Below are 14,131 nucleotides of genomic sequence, written 5' to 3' on the forward strand. Positions count from 1 at the left end.
ATTATTGGTGATTATGAAAATTGACTACTTTGAAGTTTCCAACAACTTAATAGCATCTTTAATGTAGTAAAATGTCCCAGGGAGCTTCACAGAAGCCGAATCAGAAAAGAACTGATAGCAAGCCAAAAAAAGGAGACAGTGGGAAAGATAACTCAAAAGCTTGGTCAAAGGTGTAGGTCTTAAACCTACTGTAAACCTGCCTATTTGGGGTTGTGTGACAGGACTTGGAATTGATCACATCTGGTTATCCTTCCTCTCTCTTCAATGATGCCAAATATTGATTAAGTGCTAAAAAGGCCACAACTACAATAAGATGCAAGGGTACATCAGAAATGAACAGTGAGCAATTGCAGTATGACCTGCCATTCCAAGACTCCATAGCTTGGTACATCAGTATGCTGCACCACATCAACCTTCTTTGACCAAACACTTCATTCATAGTCTCAAGCTAGAGACTTTACTTTAAAAACACTATGAGCGTCAAACTCCATGTTTTCAATTAGCAATACTAGGATTTCTATCAACCAATGTGCATGCAGGAGTTAAGAAAGATGATATATGGAAAATCCTCCTTGTAGAAGTTAAAGGAGAGAAATCATGAATATTTGTAACATGCCTGCAGTGTATACCATCATCTAAATACTGTTCACTATGATACCAAACTAAAACCCACTAAAACTTTGCTACTCATTCCTAAATTGTTTTCTTATTATCTGGGCAAAAAATATCAGCCCAGCAGAATGAATAAGGTAGTTACTGCAGTTCATAAATTTAATTTTAACCTCTATTCATGCGATATGAAAACTCCACATGGTGTATACAGTTTTTGATTTTGAAAGGTCCAAAAATACATTAACTCATTCACAACAGAATTTTTTCATTTAGCTGTATAAAATATATAACAGATAGTGGGTAGGAAAACCAAAGCATAAACTTAAATAAAAACACAGCCATTGTTTTTGGAAGTTTATCTAGAGCTGATTACAGCAAAATTCTATAGCTAATTATATAGTCACTCATTATTGCAATGCACCAGAAACATGACAAGCAAAGGAAAAATATCAGCACCGCTTCTTCAAAAAGGAAAACATTAACACAGGAATTCAGGTAAGCAAGATCGATTTTAAAAATACCTTTACAACTTTTCCCATTGCCTGTGTGCTTCGCAGTCTTTCTTCAGCGACACATTTTTCTAGTGCATCCTGTAAATAATTCAGCAAATGTTCAGATTCTATACATGCCAAGGACAATGTTAAAATAGAATTATTTTACAAAAGAACTGAATTTACCTCATGCTGTTTTGTTTGTTCCTCCAAAGCTTCGTTAATCTTGTCTTGCAATACACTTTTTTCTTTCTCCAGTAAGTCAAGCAGTCGCTCATGCTGGAAGATCATACAAGTTAACAGCATCAGCAACAAATCACATAACATGTGATCTTTCTGATATAAAGCAATAAATGATTCCCTTAAATTATATTCAAAATTGTTATTCAGAAGATGCAATTACTGATTTTAACTCTGAATGGATTCCAAACACACTCCTGGGCATCATTTACACATTGCCAGACCAATTTCCACACCATCCCAGGCAAGAAGGTGGATGGGAAGCAGCTAACAACCTCCAGAAAATCTGGCAGTAGGTGTGCGAGAGTTCTGGGTGGGTCATGTAGGAAGGGGCACGTGATTTTCTTTGTGGGGCTTGGAGGAACACTCTTGTTCTTCCCAGTTCCATAAAGCAAAGCGAAAAATACTTAGGACTCTTCATATTTCTGGCAGTCCAGGCTCTCTTCAGCCAGGCAGGAAAACTGCGTGATTTGTCCCCCTCAGGCTGTAGTTCAAATTGTGATAAGGACCCAATAATGCCATTTACTCCAACCTGCATATTTAAAGAAGAATTCTGTCAACTTTGGGCAAGCAGCAGAGCTCCCAACCCACAAGCACAAATAAAAATTTCGGTTGGGGGGATTCAGTCAACTTTCTGACTGCCAGTTGCAAGGACTAATAGCACCCCACTACCTTTTGAATAGAATATATTTAGTAGGGTTCTTCTCACTTTAAACATGCTTAATGAATATATGAAAATACAATTAATATTTACTACATATTCCAGCTTTAATATAGTTCAACAAATTTACGGACTTAATTGCCTCCTTCAAACCTGCTTGCACTGTAAAAATACAAGAAATTATGATGTTAATGAACACCAAGATGCAAAAATAAATTTGATTCATGAAAGGGGAGTTAAAGCAGAAAGTTCAGCTTCAAAGGGCCATTAATCATCCTGATTTTTTACTTTTTTAACATTATGGTTAGGACAATATGAAGGTCTCTCCTATAGGCTTTAAGTTGGATGGCAGACAAGTTACATTCCCTGAAGCACAAGCTATAAAAGTCTGCATGAAGCTCAAATTTACACAATGTATTATATAAAAATTTCACATTAGAGCTGAGCGTTAGCACTTATCTTGTCGCTTGAGAAAGCAGAAAATATTTTTAAGTAGTTTCCTTTTCATTATGTGCCAGCATATGATTGTATTTATAGCGTAACAAGGTTCAGGTGAGATGGTAAGTACTTTGACATGGCGTGTGGATGCTCCAGAGCTCTGACAAACACACACACACCCTCTGTTTTTGGATGGTCACTCCAGGCAATCTGCACATAGCCCTAAACTGACAATTCAACAGCACTATTAACAGAAGTCTTGTATTAAGTTGTCTACCTATTCTTAGGAAGGTTAACACTGTGACAAGAAATCTAGAAAGCTAAGTAAAAGCACCATAAAAGGAATCTGAACAAGTTAAAAGGAAACTAGGATTATTCTGTGATTTTCTCCTTTTTCCCCCACCTCCCTTGCTTTCCTCTTCAGTCTCTTTGTCAACTTCTCACCAAAGCCAGATCTCCCACCAAGAAAAAGTGTGGCAGCAGTGCAGATAAAAGTAGCTGGGAAAGGATGGAGTGGAAAGTGAAATTAAAATAAGAGCAAACCTCTTATGGAAGATTGTTGGCTTATGGAATAAGCTGCCACCTGCTGCTTAGAATGCAGAACCTGTAGATTTATCACAAAAAACAGATTTCTGCTACATGAAGGGGGTGGAAGCTCTAATTTAGGAAAAGGTTGTGACTAACAAGGGGCTGGGTTTTGGGGAGGCGGGGGTGTGCCGTGGTGAGTTTGGTCGTGCTGCTATGATACCAGGCAGTTGATTCCTGGAGAACAAGAGATGGAGGCTCAGTGAAACATGTATATTGAAAGGGTGCCTGAGATAGCAAATATAAAAGGACCCTTCTTACTCAGATTTTCATGCAGTTATATTTTGCCTTTAGAGCTGTAACTATTTCTACATTGGGTAGATTGTATTGAAGATCTGGAGCATGCATTTTGTAAAATAGCATAAAATTTGCACCATCAAAATAGATGATAGGACAGGCATTGACAAGGTGGTCGAATGTTGAAAATGAGTATAAGCCCTTGGTGAATCTGCTGCAATACTAGACAATTATTCCAAAAAAAAAGGATTTTTTTTTTGTTCATTTAAATTATAATTAAAACTGAGCAAAACAAAGTCTGCCAACTGAGTGCCCAAAAATAATTTCATAGCCATTTACTACTATGGAATAAACTGCCCGTTAATGCTGTATTACTACAATAAACTGATGTTTACTTATAACGTGTACAGACAAAGTGTCCCTACGTGCCTCTTTTCATTCACAATATTAAGTGTCCTTACATTAACTATATACTCCCATCTCTCTGCCTTTTTTCACCTAAAATGTACGACCTCAGCGTGCAAAGTACATTGCAACTGATACCATCTGCCCATTTCGCGAACCTGTTTCCTGATGACTTTTACAGTGCTTCTCATATTTGTCATAAGTAGTCATAGGGCCACATTTTCACTACTGAGGCAGGTAGCTAGAGTCAGGAAATTTCCCAAATCGGCAGATCGACCTTAAGAAGGTGCCCCATCAGATCCAATATTCGCACCGGGAGGGCAGGTGCAGGATAGAGTCAGGCCTGCCGTCCCCAGAAACAGCTCAGAGGCATCCACGGGACAGCCAAGTGCCGAGGCAAGTGGTTAGAAGGCCCGCCTTGGTTCTCTGGGACTATGTCCCAGTTGTTCTGTTAAATTTTAGCCCCTCTATTCCTCAACACCCACAACCCATCATCTCCCAACCCATTCTCTCTGCCACCTCCATGCCTCTTATACCCTCCATGCCAACCCACGCCCCTCAGCCACCCCCATGGCTCTTTATAGCTCCCATGCCAACTTAAGCCAACCCACCCACCACCCTTGGCCCTTACACCCTCCATGCCAACTCACCCAGTATTCACAATGGGCAGGCCCCAGAAACCATGTTGAGATGAAATAAAGGTCAGAAATTGTAATAAAGCCTTCACTATATTAAAAAGATCCCATTCATGGAAGCAAATTCAAAGCTTTTACATCTCAGTGGTTAATCTGTTAGAAAAAAAAGACTTCTTTTCATAACCCCACATCAAAGGCAGCTAATCCTTTAAAGACTTCTTTGAGCTGTCAATCAAACTGAACTTAGAACACCCATGCTGAGACAATTATAGTTTGTGGTAATTCATAAAGAGTCCTTAGGGAAATGTCAACAAACTGCTATTATAATTGCTAGAACACAGTTTAAAAAAAAAAATGTCACTGATACCTGTAGCCTTTTTTTCATTTTTAAAGGGCTGGAGATTTAAATAACTTCACATCCTGACAGTTATACAGACCTTATCCAATCTTCAAGAACCTTTCCATTTATTTCATAAATTTATGACTCTCACGCTGTGGGTGAGGACCTTTGCGACAACCAAAATGGTTGAACTCAGCACTGAGTTCAAATGGCCCAGCTGAGTTCAGGTTTCCCTCGTGTCAATTAGACCCTGCTCCCCTTCCCTTACTGGAAAAAGAAGAGCTGGTCAGAAATGAAGGCAGGACTTCTGCATCCAGGTCCCACCCACCGTTTTGAAAGCTCCGCGGAGTCTCTACAACTTAGCAAAAATATGGGCCATAGAATCATTCATGGCACAGAGGAGGCCGTTCTGTCCATTGAGTCTATGCCAGCTTTCTATGGAGCAATCCAGTCAATCCCACTCTCCAGTTCGATTTCAAAGTTTATTTCCTTCAAGTTTTTGCTTGCATCATGCTCGTGGGCAGCGAGTTCCAGTTTATTACCACTCACTGCGTAAAAAAGTTCTTCTTCATTTTACCACTCCTTAAGACCTTAAATTTGTGTCCCTTAGTTCTTGTGCCATCAGCTAATGGGAACAGTTTTTTCTTGTCTACCTTATCCAAGCATGTCATAATCTTGTATACCTCTCTCAAAACTCCCATTAATCTCCTTTGCCCTAAGGAGAACAACCCAGCTTTCCCAACTTAACCTTGTAAGTAAAATTCCCTATCCCTGGAACCATTCTGGTAAATCTCTTCTGCACCCTCTAAAGGACCCTCACATCCTTCCTAAAGAATGGTGGCCAGAACTGCAGTAATTCTCTAGCTGGGACTTAACCATTATAAAGGTTCAGCAGAACTTCACTGCTTTTGTACTCAATGCTTCTATTTTTACGATCATACATATGAACATACGAACACCTTCGGTCTGTCCGCAAGCATGACCTAGAACTCCCTGTCGCTTGTCATTTCAACACTCCACCCTGCTCTCATGCCCACATGTCCGTCCTTGGCCTGCATTGTTCCAGTGAAGCTCAACACAAACTGGAGGAACAGCACCTCATCTTCCGACTAGGCACTTTACAGCCTTCCGGACTGAATATTGAGTTCAACAATTTTAGATCATGAACTCTCTCCTCCATCCCCACCCCCTTTTTCCAATAATTTATATACATTTTTCTTTTCCCACCTATTTCCATTATTTTTAAATGTATTTCCATCCATTGTTTTATCTCTACCTTTTAGCCTATTTCGATCCCCCCCACTAGGGCTATCTGTACCTTGTTCGTCCTGCTTTCCACCCTTAATGGCACCTATTATCACATTCCTTAGATAATATCACCACCTTCAACACCTCTTTGTCCTTTTGTCTATGACATCTTTTGGCTATCTCCACCTATCACTGGATATCCAGCTCTACCTGTTCCCACCCCCCCCCACCCAAACCAGTTTATATTTCACTTGTTTTCTATTTTTCCTTAGTTCTGTTGAAGAGTCATACGGACTCGAAACGTTAACTGTGTTCCTCTCTGCAGATGCTGTCAGACCTGCTGAGTTTTTCCAGGTGTTTTTATTTTCCTTAAAATCAATATATGCTACATCTACCACATTTACTTTTATCAATGCAGACATTTCTAGAAAGAACTTTACCAAATTTTGAAAACCCAATTTGCTTTTAACAAAGCTGTGTTGAGTCATCGATGAGCCCGTACATTAAATACATACTATTTTTATCATGAATTTTTTGCATAGTATCCTGTGAATGCCAACATTTGGACAATCTAAACAGTCCTTACATTTCGGCAACTTCTGCTTCACCCAAATGAACAAAGTAATTTAACTTTATAGATTTATGTTTTTAAGTCAGTTTGAGGTCCATTATGTTGCACAGGTTATTCAGGACTGAATGTTTATATTTAAAAAGCTATTGTCTTCAAAAATATTAACTCAAATTCTGTGTAATACTGCAACCTTTTCTCTCCATTCGGCAGCCTGAATTCACTGGTTTATAAAATGGTGACAACATTCTCATTAACCTGCTGTTTATTAAGAAACTTTGACATAAAGAGCCAAAAATCTGAGGGACCCTGGAAAAGGAGAGCAATTAAAACATGGTTTATGGCTTTTTCCCTCATAAGCACTATATATTGCAATAATCTCAAAGCAATTGTACAAAAAAAACTTACCAAAAAGACAAAGTCAAGTAACTATTTATTCTTTCAGCTTTGTTTAATAAATCCAACTAAAAATGTCCTTAACAGTTGCACTGTATAACACAGGTTGTATTTAGATGGTACTTCCAAGTTAAACACATGTGGAGCAGCAGCTGTCAATACAATCTCCATCATAACACATTCTAACATTTAGAGTCTGCAAAACACTCCAGAGAACCATTTATTTGGTTTTACTATTTCCAGTAAACCATACCAGACTTTTCCTCTAAATGTAGGCAGATCTTTTATCTTTAAATCATTGAAGTATGGAAAAATTCTTCTGGAATTTTATGGATGTAAAGTACAAAGTTTGTAATGGACTAAAGTATTAACTGCTAATTAAAAACAAAATACCAAGGTGCAACTATATATACTTTATTCCCTAAATTCATACCACTTTGAATATCAATTAGTTATTTAAGTAATTGGATAATCAGAGACTACAAATTCAATGCAACACACCCAATTACCATTTGAGTACAATCCTACACCTTGAAAACTTACAAGGAATAATTGCTTTTATATTGTCCAAATTGTGCCATTGGTGGAGGGAATTGTTTGGTAAAATTGTTCATTTAGTGCTAGGTCAACTGTAAAAGATGTACGCAGTGAAAAACTATTGATTGTATTTTTCCAGTCAATAGAGATGCTAACTGTTCATCTAAAAACAAAAAAGGCTAGTATTTCATTATTCTTATTGTAATCAGGCTTTTTGCTGAGCCACACAAATATGCTGCATATACACAACAGTGTCATGCTCATTACAACAGGCTGGCCAAGATAAATAATCAATGAGAAATAGTAATTGTATAAAAAATTGATTTTCTAGTCCTTTTGAGCAGATGCTGCAAATTACAAGAATGCCATAACACACGTTTTGTGCACTGTTGCCTTGAGTCCAAAAACTGAGATTGGATAGCTTGTGTTTATCCACAAGACGTGTGTTTTGATTTTCCCTTCTGAAAGAAACCCCTGTCTAATTTTTAAAAGCCTTGCATTTATATAATGCTTAGCATGACCACTGACCATTAGACAATAATTAATAATTTTCACTAAGCAAGAGCAAAGGGAAAATATATAGTATTTTGAATCTGTGCCAGAAGAACGTCATAGTTGATCTAGCAACTGCTCAGTCAACTGTAATATGAAAATTAGTGAACTGGCTTAAAACAAGGGTAACTCTTTCGAGTACATTCACAGTTCTTGACTTTTTTTTTCCGGGAGTGGGACATGAACCCACAACCTTCTGACTCAAAGGCGAGGGTGCTATGAACTGGGATCAATGGGCAATCAATTGGCTAATTAGCTGGAAGCACTGCACACAGCTAGAGTTCCCTGCTCCCCATAAGCACTCATATTATGTCATTTGGGAACCTGATGTTAAAATCACACACTACCATGCTTCATGTAAACCACTGGTGAATGATTTGGAAAATGGAGATTCAGTCTTCTGTAAATGGCAGAGCATGCAAAAAATATAAATAGTTCTTTCCTCTTGATTAAAAAAAATGGAGCAGCGGGACAGGTAACAGATGATAAGCCAGCATGATGCATCGTACATATATCATGACACAATCTTTTTGGAGATGCAAGCAAAGGTGCAGATGCACTGAACTGCCTCAACAAGTTTAGCAGCACAACCATGGGTTCTTTTGTTTTGGTAGCAGAAGGAAAAACCCACAAAGATAGTGGGATTTATATAACAATTGCATCGTTTTCTACATTACAACAGTGGCTACACTTCAAAAAGTACTTCATTGCCTATAAAGTGCTTTGAGATGTCCGGTGATTGTGAAAAACACTACATAAATGCAAATCTCCCGTTTTTCCTTTGCAATAACAATTTGAGGGAAACCCAGGTACCAACAGCAAAACAATTTCTTTCACCTTCATGCCTAGTATGCATCATGCTTCTTTAACATACAAACAACATCTATTGAATCAAAATGGTGATAGTTGACATCCTTTCTCACCACACGCCCGATTACACCAGGATCAGTTGCACCAAATACTGTCCTGATTATTCCAGCCTGTCCCACGAACAGAGCTGCAATCATTCAGCTCTCCAGTGAACTCCAATGCACTCCAGCAATTTCAACAGCTTTTGCCAGTTCACCTGTATGCTTCTTTCACTTAACACTCTCATCACTGCCACAGCCTCTCTAGTTCCACAACCATTCCCAAATCTGAATTGATCACAGTAATAGTTTGCTTTGGTTTCCAATTTATTTGCCGGGATTTTTAACATTATGTTGGATGCATGTGTAATCAAAATTGTGATTCGATACTCTTCACATTTCATGATGTTTGCCTCCTTTTCCAATTGGCCCATGGTGCTCCTCAAAAAGTCTTCTGGCCATTCTCCCTTAGTGTACATCTTCTTACACAATTTTGATAATTCTCAAATTAATGCTCAAAGATTAGAAAATTATGAAATATGGTTCTGGATAAGGATGGAGTGGGTCAGTTGGAGAGAACACGAGCAATGAAGTTCTCAGGATGGTGGAGGAGGGAATAGATTAGTGAATATCATCATGAAAAGGCAACAAGGTTGAACTGGTCATATTCTAATGGGTGAGAACTTGCTGAAGGAGGTGATTGAAGGAAAATTAGAGGGATGTAGACCAAGAGCAAGAAAAAGGATAATGATGTTAGACAACATGAAATTGTAAATGGGAGGCTCCTGTGAGCAAAGTGCAAGACTGTAACACATGGAAAAATGTGCAGGGGACCTGCCCTCAGATAGATCATAACTCTGCTACAGTTACCACAGTTTCAAATGGGTTACTGATAAACATGTATTTGAGCAATAGGTAGCGACAGATATGATAAGTACAGCAATAGGCCACTTAACCCCTTGAATCTGTTCCACCACATTCAATGAGAACATGGCAGATCTTTGATCTAACTCCATATACACGTTTGCCTTCGATCCCTCAATAACTTTGGTTAACAAAAATCTATCAATCACAGGCATAAAATTAACAACTGATCAAGCATCAACTGCCCCTTGCTGAGGAGAATTCCAAACTACCACCCTTTGCTTGTAGAAGCATTTCCTAACTTCACTCCTGAAAGGTCTGGCTCCAATTTTTTTGGTTATGTCTCCTACTCCTAGACAACTGGAAATAGTCTCCCACTATTTACCCTATTTGTACCCCATAATATTTTGAAAATTTCAATCAAGCCATGCCTTAACCTTTTAAACTCTAGGGAATACAACCCTAATTTGTGCAATCTCTCCTCGTAATTTAACCTTTGGAGTCCAGGTGCCATTCTAACAAATCTATGCTGCATTCCCTCCAAGGCTAATATTATCCTTTCTAAGGTGTGATGCCCACAACTGCTCACAGTACTTCAGGTGTTGTTTAAGCAGGGCTTTGGATAACTGTAGCATGATTTCCAAGCCCTCTAGATACAAAGGCCAGCATTTCCTTAGTCTTTTTGATTATTTTATGTACCTGCTCAGGACATTTTAATATCTGTGTAGCACCAAGTCCCTTTGGACCTCTACTGAGTCAGGCTTTTCAATATTTCGAAAGTACCTCGTTTTATCTTTTCTAGGTCCAAAGTGGATGATTTCACATTTTCATCCATTTGTCACAGTTTTGCTCAGTTAATCCATTAACATTGTTTTGTCCTTTTTTAGTCCCATCTACACTGCTTACAAAGGCAACTGGCAAATTTGGCATGTGATTCACTATTTCATCATCTATGTTATTAATAAATAAGGTGAATAGTTGAGGCCCCAACATAGATTTCTACGGGGTATCATTAGTCACATCCTGTGAATAAGAGCACCTGTCCATTATCCCTATTCTGTTTCCTGCTGCTTAGTTAATTTTGTAAGCAGGTCAATAACTTATCTATAATTCCATGAGCTGCAATTTTAGGTAACAGCCTCTTAATTGAATGCCTTCTGGAAGTCCATATAAATCCCATCTGTAGGCAACCCCCTGTCCATTACTTTAGTCACATCAACAAAAATTCAGTCAGGTTCATCAAGCATGATCTACCCTTTATAGATCCATGCTGGCTTTCTGACCAGCTGAAATTTTTCACGGTGTTCAGTCAGTCTATCCTTAATTATAGATTCCAGTAATTTCCCAACAACAGATGTGAAGCTAACTGAACTATAATTCACTAGTTTCCCCTCTCTTAACTTCCTTAAATAGTGGAGTGATGTGCAATTATCCAATCTAAAAGAATGGTTCCTGAATTCAGAGAATGTTGAAAGATCATAGTTAGGGCATCTGTAATGTTCTCACTTTCAAGCATTCCCCTTTTAAGTATTATGATATTGATTATGACTTTTATTAGATAAAGGTTTACATGCTGTTAGGCTCTAAATAAATCTGGCTCATTATTCATTATTAAATCTAATTTGCATCCCTCCCTGTTGGTTCTAGGACAGCGTTGCAGAAAACTATCCCGAACATGCTCGAGAAATTCACTACCTTTCTGAAATGTGCTGGTCTGCTTATCACTTTCTACATAAAATAGGGGGAGATGGTGGCAGTGTTAATGTAAGCCAGAGGCCCAGGCTAATGTTCTGGGGACACAGGTTCAAATCCCACCACAGCAGCTGGTGGAATTTAAATTCAATTAATAAGAATGGAATATAAAGCTAATCTCAGTAATAGTGACCATGAAACTATAATCGACTGTCATAAAGACCCATCTGGTACACTGATGCCCTTTAAGGAAGGAAATCTGCCGTCCTTACCCCGTCTGGCCTACATGTGACTCCAGACCGACAGTAATGTGATTGACTCTTGACTGTCCCCTAAACTGTTACAGTTCAAGGGTAATTAGGGATGAGCAATAAATGCTGGCTTTGCCTGCGATGCCCACATCCCAGGAAAGAATAAAGAAAAAAGGTTAAAATTCCCAATTAAACCAGTCTGCCTTTACTACATGCTTGTCTAATCTCTACATTTATACATTCTGCCACTTCATAACTTTCACCAGGGGCCTATAACAATTCCTACAATTCCTTTTTAGTGTCTTAATTCCACCCATAATGTCTCCAGTGCCTGCTTATTTCTTGCTGTTTCTTTGCTTATCATTAATTTCATCTTTAGCTACTAAAACTTCTTCTCCTTCTACCAGTTTCCCTACCTTTCCTGTAGACCTTATAACCTGTAGTCAATCCCTAGCTCTGATCATCTTGCAGCCATGTCTCAGTAATTATTACAAAGTTGTACGCTTGAGGTTGAATTTGCACCTGCAATTTATTCAATTTGTTCCTTATACTTGGTGTGTTTGTATAAGAACTCCCATTTGGGTCACACATCCTTACCTGTCCATCTACTCTAATGTTCTTTTTCTAATATCAGCAGCTTTTGACAAGTGACATGATGAACAGCAGCATTCATCACTAACTCGATTGTTGGTATTCTACAGAGGGAGCACATGACATACTCCACTAAATGATAATTCAAAGGTTGGAGGTAGAGCTTCAGCAATGGCTTTCCTCTCTGTAGTCCAATCATAATATGCACCAGACCTTGGCCATATTAGCATATGGTCTCATATCCAGTGCCCAAATAAGCTTAAAGCAGCTGTTCTGCCAAGCTTCAATTTCCTTATGCAATGTCTTCAGCCTGATGGAAAGATCTACTCAGGACAATGACGCGGCAACTGACAGCTCAAACCAATGCTAGTTAGTTGTCTAATTAACCAGCGGTTGTCCTACTAGTGGGTGGGGTCGTAAAATTAAATAGGCTTATTTTCAGTCAATTTAGTTCAAAGCTAAGAGGTTAAATGATGCATGATTAAAATTGAGTCAATCGCCTGTGGCAAACTTAGTCAATCTGACATCCAAGTCAAGCAGGTACAGTACTCTGGAGCAGTGTTAATGACTGTCCAACAAGCCTAGCTCATTAATGAGACTGCAGGGATAGACACATCATTGGAGGCCTGCATTCTCCCACACAATTTAGATAATGTTGACAATAATGTCTTAATAAGTGGTCTTAGATGGAAAAGCACTAAGAAGCTTATCAGTGTACTGTGCTGGTAGGCAGCATGGGTTTAATTAGTTAGTTTAATATAACAATGGGGGGTGATGGCGTAGCAGTATTGTCACTGGACTAGTAATCCAGAAACCCAGGGTAATGTTCTAGGGACTTGGGTTCGAATCCCGCCACCGGCAGATGGTGCAATTTGAATCCAATAAAAATCTGGAATTAAAATGATGACCATGAAACCCATCTGGTTCACTAATGTCCTTTAGGGAAGGAAATCTGCCTCCAGACCCACAGCAATGTGGGAGACTCTTAAAAACACAGGCAGTTAGGGATGGGCAATAAATGCTGGCCTAGCTGATGAATGAAAAAAAAAATTCCACCACATCCTGAGTATTTTCTAAACCTCTTTCCAACTTGTATATATTCTCTACAGATTTAAGTGAGGTATAACTCTACAATGATTACACTGGGTGTAGTGTACATGGACTTTAGGAAATCCTTTGATAAGGTATTACATGGGAGACTATTAGGTATTTTAAGAATATGGAATTACAATAAGATAGAAAACAGGATAAAAAATTAGCTGGAAAAGAAAAAGAGAATCAGCTAGAGGCAATTTTCCTAGAGGGGTTTGAAGTGGTTAGTAGTGTCCCTCAGGGTTCAGTTGGAGCAAATTCTGTTCATGGTGTACATAAAAGATTTGGATAGAGGAAGAACTGAGTGGAAATCTGCAGATGATATCAAAACTGGGCATTTAGTTCTTTAGAAGACCAAAGGAACTTGTTTTTGAACAATGTTAAAATGGGACATTGGGCAGACAGAATTTAATGTCAGTTAAGTGAGAGGTGAGGTATTATGGCACAAAAAAATAATTATATTCTAAATGAAAATAGGTTTGGTGCTGTGTAGAGGCTTGGGGGTACGAGTTTATAGAACATTAAAGGCAGCATCCCAGGGTGATAAGGCTGCAAAAAAAAAACATCCAACAACTCAAGGTTTTATTTCCAGAGAAATAGAACAAAAGTGCCAAGAGAGGATGATAAGCCTCTGTAAGACCTTACCAGGACCAAACTACTGTGTGCAGTATTGAACTCCACACACTACTAAAAATATTGAGGCTTTAGAGGGTACAACCCAGGTTCACTAGGGTGCTGGCTGGTATGAGGAAACACAAAAAAGACTTGAGAATTGTGCCTATTTTCATCTGGAAAATGCAGATTGCGCATCAATATAATACAAGTATTTAAAATTATGAGAGGATCCG

The 14,131-nt window shown here is 38.6% G+C and overlaps 1 protein-coding gene across 4 annotated transcripts in view; it reads right to left on the reverse strand.

The window, feature by feature from the left end:
- Positions 1-14,131, reverse strand: part of LOC144696609 (coiled-coil domain-containing protein 91-like) — a 177,011-nt gene that overhangs the window by 46,736 nt on the left and 116,144 nt on the right. For all 4 annotated transcript variants that reach the window (XM_078568120.1, XM_078568117.1, XM_078568118.1 and 1 more), the window contains exons 9-10: positions 1,290-1,382; positions 1,134-1,202 (exon numbers count right to left, since the gene is read on the reverse strand). In XM_078568120.1, the coding sequence (XP_078424246.1) occupies positions 1,134-1,202; positions 1,290-1,382 (162 nt within the window). The remainder of the gene's footprint in view (positions 1-1,133; positions 1,203-1,289; positions 1,383-14,131) is intronic.

The sequence above is a fragment of the Cetorhinus maximus genome, chromosome 22, assembly GCF_964194155.1.
Source record: "Cetorhinus maximus chromosome 22, sCetMax3.hap1.1, whole genome shotgun sequence".
NCBI classification, from domain to species: Eukaryota; Metazoa; Chordata; class Chondrichthyes; order Lamniformes; family Cetorhinidae; genus Cetorhinus; species Cetorhinus maximus.